General features: G+C 43.4%; 1 protein-coding gene across 1 annotated transcript in view; it reads right to left on the bottom strand.

The window, feature by feature from the left end:
• Positions 1-13,327, bottom strand: part of LOC134393382 (mucin-5AC-like) — a 68,968-nt gene that overhangs the window by 11,968 nt on the left and 43,673 nt on the right. The window contains exons 34-45 of the mRNA XM_063118409.1: positions 12,517-13,107; positions 12,254-12,423; positions 11,707-12,157; positions 10,615-11,343; positions 10,135-10,350; positions 6,421-6,588; positions 6,000-6,250; positions 4,710-4,893; positions 4,065-4,278; positions 1,800-1,978; positions 1,010-1,079; positions 420-520 (exon numbers count right to left, since the gene is read on the bottom strand). Of these exons, the coding sequence (XP_062974479.1) occupies positions 420-520; positions 1,010-1,079; positions 1,800-1,978; positions 4,065-4,278; positions 4,710-4,893; positions 6,000-6,250; positions 6,421-6,588; positions 10,135-10,350; positions 10,615-11,343; positions 11,707-12,157; positions 12,254-12,423; positions 12,517-13,107 (3,324 nt within the window). The remainder of the gene's footprint in view (positions 1-419; positions 521-1,009; positions 1,080-1,799; positions 1,979-4,064; positions 4,279-4,709; positions 4,894-5,999; positions 6,251-6,420; positions 6,589-10,134; positions 10,351-10,614; positions 11,344-11,706; positions 12,158-12,253; positions 12,424-12,516; positions 13,108-13,327) is intronic.

Genomic DNA, 13,327 nt, shown 5'->3' with positions numbered 1-13,327 from the left:
CCAGCAGCTTATTTCAATAGTTTCATTGTGCAGAGCAGTAACTGAAGTCACATATCCTTTACCCAAATATAATACCATAAATATTACTTAGGTGATCGTTGCTGTTAATAAATAACTCCTGGAGATCTTGGTTACTGGATATCATGTTCCCTTTGGTTTCTAAGGCTATTTACATCTCACTGTTCCGACTTAGGGGGGATCTACACTACTGCTTTTAAAGCGCTTTAAAGCACTTTGAAAACGTTTTGAAACCTGTATATGCAGTGTGTCCTGGGCCCCAACAGTTGTCAAAACTGTTATAAAGCGCTTTAAAGCAGTAGTGTAGATCCTCCTTTAGAGCAAGGTGACTGAGACTGTAGCCCAAGGGGTGAGCTGTTCAAGAATGTACCCTTTTCTGTCCTAAAAATATGAATACTTACCACACTCAGAGACACAGATATCCCTGTAGGTGTTGTAGAGCTTAGTTCCATTAGGACAGAAGCATCCTTCAGTTATTCCACTGCTATTAAGCGGAATAGCACTACAGTGAAAAAGAAACATCATTAGAGTAGTACCAACACCCTTGTAACATGAACATCCAATTTGTGTCTTAATTTTCACCATCCTAATAAAAGCTAAAGGGAGAGGGAGACCCACAGTGTCAAAGCCTGTCAGTAGAGTTAAGTGAGAAATGAGAAAAATTTAGTCACCAAGTAAACTTTGCCGTGGTGAATACCATACTACTACTACTAATTTCTCCTTATTTCTGCATCATATTTACAGCTTCCTTGAAGTGGCTCAGACCAGTGCAAATACACTTAGTTATTCCATTTTACCCTTGCAATTGCCCTATGAGGAAGGTGAGGCAGCCTGGATGACAGATGATGACTAACCCAAAACCACAAAGTAAATTTTATGGGAGAGCAGGGTTTGGGACTCGTGTTCAAATCCAGAAAACTATCCAAAACACCACATGGCTGTAACTAGTAGAATAAAATAGACTTAAATAGCTTTTCTGATCATTCCTTACCTCTGATCACACGTGGCAGGGTTGAGAGGGCCACATGGGTCATATACTAGGTTTGTAGGACAGTTGTATGCTATAAGTGGCGAGAGAAATGAACCAATGTAAAAAGATAAATATGTATTTCTGTACACTTAACATGTATAGCTAGCTTCTGTATAACCTTTTCCCCATTTCCCCCCTCCCATTATTTATTTATTTATTGCATTTCTATACCACTCAATAGCCGAAACTCTTCATTTTTGATGAAGGGATTAATTACTTGGGGAGAGCAGGGCTTCCAGTGTTCATCTGTATGTGCTAATTCATTCAAATTTGCTTATATGGTGAGAGGAAAATAATAATTACAGGAAGCATACAGAAACAGGCAACAATCAAAATTCCAGCCAAGTGGCAAGTGGAGGGAAATTTATTAGTTGATATGTCCTGTTATTGTACATGCTTCTTCTCACATAATAGTTTTTATTAAATATGCTTCCTACTCTGATGGCGCATGCCCGTAATTATGAAGAAAGGGCTCCATAGTTAAAGGAACCAGTCCAGAAGTCTCTTCTAATGCCTGGGCTCTAGATACCATTTGCACAGACAAAGGCCTCACAGAATGTCTACTTGAAAAGGTTATCAACCTTCACAATGTGCTCTCTGTGATGCTTCATGTTGGCTCCAGTTTATGACAAGCAAACAAAAATCTCCTGCTTGGTATTTCCATATTCTAGTTATGAAACTCTCAATTGACAGATGTGAGGTATTTCAAAGTTACCATCAACTGTGTATTGATAGACCCTACAGTACTTACGGCATGAGTCATTGGTCTGTGATCTCCAGTCGATACAAATGCCTTTCGAAGCACAGAGAGCCGTGTACGCCTCCAATGCAGAACACTGCAGGGAGGTATTTTTCACGTGGCAAGAATCAAACACACAACCTTGGTAGTAGGGTCCTGGGGGGACGACTTCATGGCATGCAGAGAAGATGCTGTAAAGGTACCAGAAGCATTTGATGGGAAAATACATTTTTGAAAAAGTGTACAGCCTCCCTCTCATTTGATAGGAGTTTCCTTGAGATTGCTAGCACATTTTAAATGGACCCAAAATGAAAAGGCGAGACCATGGGGTGGGAAACTAGAAATTCTCAGAACTAAGAACTCTCTGGATGGAGTGCTCATGGTGGTCTTCAACTGGTGCAGACCCAAGACCCACCTCAGGCTCCCAGTCTGCAACATGGGACCCACTTTTACAATTTCACAATTGCCCAACATGGCGGCAATGACCCATCTGGACTGATCTCGTGACCCACTTTTGGGTCGCGACCCACCAGTTAAAGCCTACTGGTGCAGACTTATCATTACAGTAAAAGTCAGCTGCTACAACTTAAAAATCAACTGTTGGAGAAATACATATTGACAGGGCACACTAAAGAATTGTGGGTTGTATCCAATTGTGCCCTCCACTCGAAAGGCTCTTCAATCCAGCAGTGGCTTCTGTCAATGGAAGGAGAAGGCAATGTTCACTGATTCGTCCTTACTTCTGCAGCCCCCGGCCCCAAAGTGTTCTTGTTATTAGTATTGCCCGCTTTTTTTCATCTTGCAAAGAACCCAAGGTGGCTTACATGGCCCCCATCCTCTCCATTTTATCCTCACAACAACCCTGAGAGGTAGGCTAGGCTGACTGGTCATGATCACCTGGAGGGCTTCAGGCCTGAGTAGGGAATAGAACCCAGATATCCTGAGTCCCAGTTCAAAACCGTAACTACTACACCAGACTGGCTCTCACCTGCTCCAGAGGGTTGGGAGGGCTCTTTGGGACAACATGGGAAGTGGCACAGGAGGACTGCAGGATTGCCTCTCCCCCTTTCATTCCCTGCTGGAATAAAGAGCTTTCCAGAAGTGGAGGGACCATAATTTGACACAACCCAGATTTTTTTTCGTGTGTGTGTGTATCTCCACAACAGAAATGCTGCTTTCTGGAGGATAGAAGTGTGTGCTTTCAATGCACATTACACTGACTGGAAAGATTCTTAGGGCACAATCTGATCCTGATGCCCCTTAAGCCTCCAAACCTGGAGGCTAACAGGCATTCAAAGCTGGATGGGAGGAATGCAGAGGCAAACATAGCCTTCATGCTCCTCTTGCCCTGTAATTTTGCTAGATGAGCAATTTTGCCTGTCTAGCCGGCGCTCGGTGGAGCAGGAGGGAAGGAGGCTGGGGCAGCTGGGGGATTCTTCATGAGCCGGCCACCCCAGCTTCCTCCCCTCTCTGCCCAGACAACTGTCTCCTTTTCCGCTTCTCCGAGCTGGTGTTTGTGAGCTCAGAGAGGCAGTCAGTGCGGTTCTCTCCACGCCAGCTGTGAAGGGGAGAAGGAGGAGGAAGGGAGCTCCGATTGCTGGGCGCACTGTCTCCAGCCTTGGATCCAGGAATCCAAAGTATCCTATGTCCCGTCCCCCCGACTCTGTCTACAGGCCATAGGATTGCTCTCCCCATAGTCTAAAGGGAAATGGACTATATTGTGGTTATGTTAGACTACATTTTCACAAGCCAAGTTTCTGATAATAAAAACAGGAATATTACAATAATAGCAATAATAAATAGATTTTTTTTTGTAATATAGCAGACTGCTGACTTTCTCCCTCCTAGTTTTGTGCTTGTGGATTTGACCTGCAGCTCTGAAGAAATGAGAAGCTAAATGTGTTACACCCTCACCCCACCTAAAGGTCGAAGTGTTCAGAATGGAAATTGAAGTATCTTTAATATAATTGTACTTCCATGCAGTGCAATCCTATGCATGTTTGCTTGGAAGTAAGACCCAGTGTATTCAATGGGGTTTACTCCAAGAAAATGTGCCTAGGACTCCCTTGTGTTGACTGCATCGAATTCATAGCTACACAGAACTGAGGCCCTGCAAGTTCAGAACTACTTCATACAACAGCTCCCACTACTAGGATTAAGCCTTTCAATTAAAAACAAAACAACAGATTTTTCTCTTTTGCTTCTACAGGATACCATTATCAGTATATTCTCTAGGGAGAAGAAAAAAAAGGAAATTAAGATAGTTTTCAATCTTACTGGCTTGTAATCATCTTGCAAAGAGGGGTAGCTTTGCAGAGTTCTGGTCCTGGTGTGGTTGTACCAGGTAGACCAGTTGGTGAAATAGTTGGTCCTCCTAAGCAGTAGTCTTTCTTGTCATCAGGAACCATCCAAGCAGGGGCCATCTGGGAACAACTAGTTATCTTGCCATTTGGTAAGCGGCAGTCATCTGTTCTATTATTTGTGCAGGTACCTAGGTGAAACAAAATGGAATGAGATTACAAGGCAAGAGGCTTTTACATCCATGACATGCACTTTACATTCAGGTCAAATATAATGTTGGAATCACTGGAATCTAGAGTATTTAAACAGTTTTATTGAGAACTGATTGAAGAAATAGTCTCTTTTTTTTGTAAGCAAAAGTCAGATTGATCTCATGCTGTTGCACTTTTCAGATTTTACACCCATGCCCAGGATGTGCACGATGTGGATGAAAAATAATAGATGCAATTTTTTGAGAAGGCAATCAAAGCCACACTGAAAAACAAAACATGGGTTTTGAAAACAACAGAAGTGAAAATGAAATGAAAAAAATATTGTTTGGGTTCAGTTTTAATTTGGTAAAGTGACCCAAGGGTTGATGGAACATGATGGGTTTGGATGGGATGAAAGCATCTTTCTTACCACATTGTCCTTCAGTATTGTTGCCAAATTTGCTATATGGAAGCTTAATTGAGAAGATCAAACCACTGAAGGTGATGGTAGCGTCAATCGCAGGAATCGTGATCACCATATTGATGCCAATCATGGAGATGTGAATTCCGTTTTTCTGGAAACCTGGGTTGACAATCTTACCATTGAAGTAGATCTGGATATGGGATTAATTTTGCGTCAGTGATAGATTCTTTTTGATTTGGTGTGCTTTTAAACAAGTAATTCATCTAACCAGTTTGATACATATTTAATTAATTTATTAAGAAATGTATATCTCACTTTTGATATAAAAATAAATTCAAGGCACATTTATTTATTTATTTATTATTGCATTTATATCCCACCTTTTTTCCTGGCAAGGAACCCAAGGCGGCGTACATAATCCTCCTCCTCTCCACTTTATCCTCACAACAACCACCCTGTGAGGTGGGTTGGGCTGAGAGTCTGTGACTGGCCCAAAGTCACTCAGTGAGTTTCCATGGCCGAGAGGGGACTAGAACCTGGATCTCTCGACTCCCAGTCCGACACTCTAGCCACTACACCACACTGGCTCTTTGAATCCTAGCTGTGCTATTTAATATGTACCTTGTTGCTCCTAATATCTGATGCTTTGATTCTTCACAATATGAGATGGTCATCTTTTATTTGCTCCCTTGTGTTGCCAAGCAAAGCAAACTCAATAAGTAGTGCACAATTATTATCTTCTTGGTGGCTCAGTCAGCATGTAGCCTTTGAACGCACTCAGGCACACTGAATTGTCCTCACCTGTGTTGGGCCTAGCCTCATGTCTCCCTTCACTCCCTAAAGAAAACACTTCTGGACCCTTCAGTGTTTTTTTCAAAGATATACCTATGGATGGGCAATTGCTTCTCTATATTCTTTTCTCCCTGCTAGCCACCAGAGCACCATGGAAATGCTCTGCCATGGTGGTGTCTGCCCATTTTTGCACAAACTCTTCCTTCTCCCTCCACCTCTTGAACCACAATCCACCCTACTTAGCAGAGCTCTGGCCCTTGGGGGATCTTGGAATGGGGGGTGCTGGCAGAGAGAGGAGGAGGCAGCAAAAATAATTTCTATCCACCCCCATCCAGATCTTTGGATCTAACCCTTTGAATCTGCTAGAAATTAGTATACTAACAATTCAATCCTGTCCATATCCCTCCAGAAATAAGCCCCACTGAGGTCAATGGGATTTGCTTCCAGTTAAGCAGGTACAGAATTATAGAAAAGAACCATTTCAAACATTTGACATAATTTTACCTTGTTAGCTTCTACTCCATTAAAGCGCTGGCGGGTTAGCACTATTTCTGAAGAGTTGTAGTAAGTAATAATGGATTGAGGACAGGAAAGTTTATCTTCTGAATCACAGAAGTAATTATCAATAAGAACTCTGAAGTTGTCATATTTAGCTTTTATCTGCTGCACCAACACGTAAGTACAGTTGTCCAGGAAGGTGTAGTAGGTTCCATCAAATGTGATATAGTGAGGATCACCCCAGCCACTACAAACACCTAATAAATTAGGAAGAGAAAACGCTAGACTAAGATACATATATATATATATATATATTAACAGTTAATCAAATAATAACTTTGAGTCTATGGTTGCATTATGGAAAACTGATCTGTATATGTTGATGATATTGCCACAAGTGCCCTTATGAAGATTCATTTTCACTTACATTCACATTCATAATGGTAGCAACAGCCATCTTCACTGTACACTTTTATTGGTGGGTACCCATTTTGACAAACAAGTTGCTTTACTGGTGGACACTTCACTTGGCTTACAACAATTTTGTTATCACCCTCACATGTTTCTTTGATGCAGTTAGTTATCCACGTCTCTCCTTCCTGTAAAAGAGAAATATGCTTTTCACATTGAAGCTTACCATTAGGCATGACTTAACTTTAGACATGTTTTTAGTTCCATTACAATATGACAAATATGCGTTATGATGATCATCCGTAGAGGAGCATTTTATTGCACACTCGTGGCTGGCCACACAAAGATTTTTGCGGGTCATTTTCACGACGCAGGGATCTTCCTGCATGTCTCCCACTTGTTCAGTTGTTTTTTCCACTACAAAATATGACTCAGAAAATCTGTTTCTTCTTGGCTGTGATGGTAATTAGTGCCATTTCCTGCTGTTTGCAGGAGAAGCTGTGCTACAAAAACGCCCATTGAATGGGCCATGTGATCGCTACTTGCTTCCTCTTTCTTCCCTGTGTGAAGAAAGAGGAAGCTGCTTGTTCCTATTGTGGGACAAAAGCAGGAGGCAAAGCGACAGTAGGGAAATGCAATCTTCCCACCCCTGTCTGAAAACACTCAACAATAAGGAGGAAAGAGTGTCATCCTACTAACAGTTACTTGGCTTTTTGATCCCTGCTTATTTATGCCATATATCTTATGACCTACTAAATTAATAAGAATTTTCTAGGCACCTAGTTTTCTACAAAACAAACTAATCAGAAGCTGAAGCTAATAATGAAATTTAATAGGGATAAATGCCAAGTTCTACATTTAGGAAATAGAAACCAAAGGCACAGTTACAAGATGGGGGATACTTGGCTCAGCAATACTACAAATGAGAAGGATCTTGGAATTGTTGTAGATCACAAGCTGAATATGAGCCAACAGTGCAATATGGCTGCAAGAAAGGCAAATGCTATTTTGGGCTGCATTAATAGAAGTATAGCTTCCAAATCACATGAGGTACTGGTTCCTCTCTATTCGGCTCTGGTTAGGCCTCATCTAGAGTATTGCGTCCAGTTCTGGGCTCCACAATTCAAGAAGGATGCAGACAAGATGGAGCGTGTTCAGAGGAGGGCAACCAGGATGATGAGGGGTCTGGAAACAAAGCCCTATGAAGAGACACTGAAAGAACTGGGCATGTTTAGCCTAGAGAAGAGAAGATTGAGGGGAGAAATGATAGCACTCTTCAAATACTTAAAGGTTGTCACACAGAGGAGGGCCAGGATCTCTTCTCGATCCTCCCAGAGTGCAGGACACGGAATAACGAGCCCAAGTTAAAGGAAGCCAGATTCCAGCTGGACATCAGGAAAAACTTCCTGACTGTTAGAGCAGTACGACAATGGAATCCGTTGCCTGGTGAGGTTGTGGGCTCTTCCACCCTAGAGGCCTTCAAGAGGCAGCTGGACAACCATCTGTCAGGGATGCTTTAGGGTGGATTCCTGCATTGAGCAGGGGGTTGGACTCGACGGCCTTGTAGGCCCCTTCCAACTCTGCTATTCTATGATTCTATGAAAGCTTTCAGGCTATATGAAGTTATTTTGCATAGGTAACTATTAGTGACAGGCAGCCTGACAGAGGTGTGCAAGGTGCATTTAGGACCAATGGTTTGATTTAGTATAAGGCAGCTTCCTATGTTCTATCCTCCTCACTCTGCTTTTTCTCATTAGCTGTTCAGTGCTGTACTTAACAAACAAAAGAAGAAGTTTATTTAGTCCATAGACCTTTCCACATATTGCTACATAAGAGTTATCAAAACAAGCAATAAAATGAGAATAAATTAAGAAAGGTTAATATTTAATACCATTCCATGCCTGCTATTATTTACTGTCATGGATCAAATACTATTTGATGAAAACTCAGTCAATATTCAAAGAATAGCCTGTGAATAACTGGCATTAAGATTTGCAGATGAGAATTTTCAGGGGAACTTATTTTGGGTGTGTGTGTGTGGAGGAGGGAATACATTTAATTTCAATTCTAGCACTAAAAAAACTGATAGTCAAAAGTAATCCTTCATTATCTTCATCACACTCCATGCCTTGTGTAACTCTCTTGGCTCTCTGTAGTGACTCAAGCAATCCCACCCAGAGCAATAGCCTCAAAGTCCTCCCTAGAGACCCACCTGATAGATAATGCTTGTGAGGTCCAAGCACCATCAGCCACCTGCCTGCAAAGTCTCAGTATGTGTATCCCTCGTGCTCCCAAATCACTGGCGGGGTTCAGACAACATGATAACCAATGGTGGTTTAAGTAGCCAACCGTTAGTTGAGTGGTCAATGGTTGGCTATTGTGTTTGTTGGGCAAAAACCACCCCACAGTCGACTATTCCCCCAAATAACCAACTGAGATAACCAATGCTCTGCAGAGTTGACTATATGCATAACCATTGGTTAGCGTCTTGTCTGTTGGACTCAGTGGACTATTTTGCAGGGCTGAATGGACTATTTTGGCTGGCTACAGAGTTCCTGGGCAAAAGTGCCCAAAACTGTGCCGACCGCTCTGCTACAGCTGGCACAACTTGCAGAGGCTGCTGGGATAGCACCGGGAGGGCTGAGGAAGGAGCGAGGGTGGGGAGAGGGGTGGGAGCTGTGTCAATCAAACACCGGGTTGACTATTAGTCCACTCAATGCCAGTCCCAACCCCTCCACAGTTGTGTAGGAACATGTTGTGTGGGGAGTACCTGCAAAATAACCAACTGTGAGTTCACTATTAACCCACCATTGACTAAACTGTGGTCTGAATGCAGCCACTGCCTCATTGTCTATCCCACACCCTCTGCAGTTACACAAGGTATAGGGCACGTTACAAGGCATAGGGCAACCTGGGGGGGGTGTCTTCACAATGAAATCACAGATAATGTAGGTAGCCTGACAGAGATATTCAAGGGGATTCCCCAGGTAAAAGGACTGCTTTTTTTTTTTTTTTTTAAGTATCTCTGTGTGAAACTTTTTTAAAAATCCAGAACTCTGGTGAGGGCTGTGCATGGGCTAAAAGCCTTGACACTCAGTAATGTGGGGGGGGGGGGGAGGAAGGTAAAAACTGATTTAGGGTGGTAATGTCCTCCCACTTAAACAAGAAAATGGGGGATGACTGCACACCTTGCTGTGCCAGTAGCTTGAAAACCAGCGTACTCAAGTTGCATTCATTCATTCTATTTCTATACTGCCCAATAGCCCACACTCTCTGGGTGGTACAAAACATAATAGAACAGAATATAAAACCTTTAACACAAAAAAAATTATAACACTTTGAAAAAGTGAAAAATAATGAACCATAGAATGGCTTGGACCCAATTAAAAAACTAAAACTAAAACACCCTCACATGCCATCAAACGCCTGGTTGCAGAGGAAAGTCTTAACCTGCCACCAAAAAGATGACCATGTTGGCACTAGGCAGACCTTGCTGGGAAGAACATTCTTCATGTAGCTATGCAAAGTTTAGGACTGCTGATTCATAACGGGGATGGGGAATTACCCAATGTCACCACATATTAAATCTCAAGTTCGCGCTGTCTGCGCCATCCAGCCGCAACCCCCAACAACCACATTAGGAAGTAGGAAGACTGAGCCCCTCTCGTCCCTGGAAGTAATCGCATTGCAACCTGCAACTGTAGGTCCACCGCAAGATAAAAAGAGATGCCAACCTTCCTTGGTGGGTTAGCCTCAGGACAGCCACGTATTGGAGTTGTGCCAACTGTGGTGGGAGTGGGAGTTGTAGTTACAGCAGATGGAGATGAAGGCGGTTTTGGTGTTGTTAATCTGCATGGCCCAGTCGATCTTTCAACAGAACACGTTATACCGCAAATGGCCGAGAAAGGGCAGCCCTCACTGTCTGTTTTGTTGTAAATTGTTTGACCTGCCAAAACATGGAATAATAAAAAACAATGGAACATTTATATAGTATTAGACTAAAATCTGACAGATCAATAAAAAATAACACTGACCTGTATCTATCTACCTTAAATGTTGAACAAGTATACCTGAATATATTCCACACAAAAAATATTCTGCTATTCTGTTCAAAATCAGCCCCCCCACCAAAATGGAATCATATCAACTTGCCCAATAAATTATGTAAAATAATAGTATATAAGAAGAGTATATAACATAAAACACATACCCGGTTCATAAATAGTTCCTCCAATTTGGCAGAAACAACGAGTTGTGCTGCTTCCCAAGGAAAACGGGGATGTTGTTTGTGTGGTTGTAGGTGAAGCTGTACTACTTGAAGTGGTAGTTACTGGAACTGTGATGGTGGGTTTACTAGTGGTGGTGGCTGGGATGGGTGTGGTTACACAGTCTGGGTTTTCTTTACAGCACAACACCCGTATCTCATAATTGTAACACAGCTGGGATTTTCCAGGTTGATCCTTATTCTGACACACCAGTCCCGATTCCACATCACACTTGACAACCTGACCCACTTGGTCAATGTTTAGCTCAGGGTGACTTGCAGCCCTACACTGGATCTTTGAAGGCTTCCCACAGAGTTTGCCTCCTGCAGCTCGGATGTTATTGTAGGTTTCAATATCTCCTCCTTTAGGTCCAGAAGTGGGGAAGTCAATGTCAAACCATTGTGACCACTGGCAGGTGATGGGTGCACACGTTGTTGGTGTGGGTGTGGTTGTCCTTGTCGTTGTAGTGGATGGCAAATGCGTAGTAGTGGGCAAAGTTGTTGAACTGACTATGGGAGTTTCGGTGGTGGTTGCGGGTGTCTCTGTTGTGGTGGTTAGGGTTACAGTCGTTGTTGGTGTTGGTGTGGTTGTACTTGTAGTAGTTGGCAAATGTGTAGTAGTAGGCAAAGTTGTTGAACTTACTATTGGAGTTTCGGTGGTGGTTGCGGGTGTCTCTGTTGTGGTGGTTAGGGTTACAGTCGTTGTCGGCATGGTTGTAGTTGTAGTTGTAGTGGATGGCAAATGTGTAGTAGCGGGCAAAGTTGTTGAACTGACTATGGGAGTTTCGGTGGTGGTTGCAGGAGTCTCTGTTGTGGTGGTTAGGGTTACAGTCGTTGTTGGTGTTGGTGTGGTTGTGCTTGTAGTTGTAGTGGATGGCAAATGCGTAGTTGTAGGCAAAGTTGTTGAACTTACTATTGGAGTTTCGCTGGTGGTTGCAGGAGTCTCTGTTGTTGTGGTTTGGGTTACAGTCGTCACCTCTTTGGGTGTGATCGTAGTTGTGATTAGAGGAGAAGTGGGAACAGTAGTGCTGGGTTTACTAGTGGTGGTGGTTGGGATGGGTGTGGTTACACAGTCTGGGTTTTCTTTACAGCACAACACCCGTATCTCATAATTGTAACACAGCTGGGATTTTCCAGTTTGATCCTTATTCTGACACACCAGTCCCGATTCCACATCGCACTTGACAACCTGACCCACTTGGTCAATGTTTAGCTCAGGGTGACTTGCAGCCCTACACTGGATCTTTGAAGGCTTCCCACAGAGTTTGCCTCCTGCAGCTCGGATGTTATTGTAGGTTTCAATATCTCCTCCTTTAGGTCCAGAAGTGGGGAAGTCAATGTCAAACCATTGTGACCACTGGCAGGTGATGGGTGCACACGTTGTTGGTGTGGGTGTGGTTGTCCTTGTCGTTGTAGTGGATGGCAAATGCGTAGTAGTGGGCAAAGTTGTTGAACTGACTATGGGAGTTTCGGTGGTGGTTGCGGGTGTCTCTGTTGTGGTGGTTAGGGTTACAGTCGTTGTCGGCATGGTTGTAGTTGTAGTGGATGGCAAATGTGTAGTAGCGGGCAAAGTTGTTGAACTGACTATGGGAGTTTCGGTGGTGGTTGCGGGTGTCTCTGTTGTGGTGGTTAGGGTTACAGTCGTTGTTGGTGTTGGTGTGGTTGTACTTGTAGTTGTAGTGGAAGGCAAATGTGTAGTAGTGGGCAAAGTTGTTGAACTTACTATTGGAGTTTCGGTGGTGGTTGCAGGAGTCTCTGTTGTTGTGGTTTGGGTTACAGTCGTCACCTCTTTGGGTGTGATCGTAGTTGTGATTAGAGGAGAAGTGGGAACAGTAGTGCTGGGTTTACTAGTGGTGGTGGTTGGGATGGGTGTGGTTACACAGTCTGGGTTTTCTTTACAGCACAACACCCGTATCTCATAATTGTAACACAGCTGGGATTTTCCAGTTTGATCCTTATTCTGACACACCAGTCCCGATTCCACATCGCACTTGACAACCTGACCCACTTGGTCAATGTTTAGCTCAGGGTGACTTGCAGCCCTACACTGGATCTTTGAAGGCTTCCCACAGAGTTTGCCTCCTGCAGCTCGGATGTTATTGTAGGTTTCAATATCTCCTCCTTTAGGTCCAGAAGTGGGGAAGTCAATGTCAAACCATTGTGACCACTGGCAGGTGATGGGTGCACACGTTGTTGGTGTGGGTGTGGTTGTCCTTGTCGTTGTAGTGGATGGCAAATGCGTAGTAGTGGGCAAAGTTGTTGAACTGACTATGGGAGTTTCGGTGGTGGTTGCAGGTGTCTCTGTTGTGGTGGTTAGGGTTACAGTCGTTGTTGGTGTTGGTGTGGTTGTACTTGTAGTTGTAGTAGTTGGCAAATGTGTAGTAGTAGGCAAAGTTGTTGAACTTACTAATGGAGTTTCGGTGGTGGTTGCAGGAGTCTCTGTTGTTGTGGTTTGGGTTACAGTCGTTGTCGGCGTGGTTGTAGCTGTAGTGGATGGCAAATGCGTAGTAGTGGGCAAAGTTGTTGAACTGACTATGGGAGTTTCGGTGGTGATTGCGGGTGTCTCTGTTGTGGTGGTTAGGGTTACAGTCGTTGTTGGTGTTGGTGTGGTTGTACTTGTAGTTGTAGTGGATGGCAAATGCGTAGTAGTAGGCAAAGT

The sequence above is a fragment of the Elgaria multicarinata genome, chromosome 2 (assembly GCF_023053635.1).
Source record: "Elgaria multicarinata webbii isolate HBS135686 ecotype San Diego chromosome 2, rElgMul1.1.pri, whole genome shotgun sequence".
In the NCBI taxonomy this organism is placed as follows: domain Eukaryota; kingdom Metazoa; phylum Chordata; class Lepidosauria; order Squamata; family Anguidae; genus Elgaria; species Elgaria multicarinata.
Note: the sequence above shows the minus strand (reverse complement) of the source record. Positions and strands in the feature narration are given on the sequence as shown.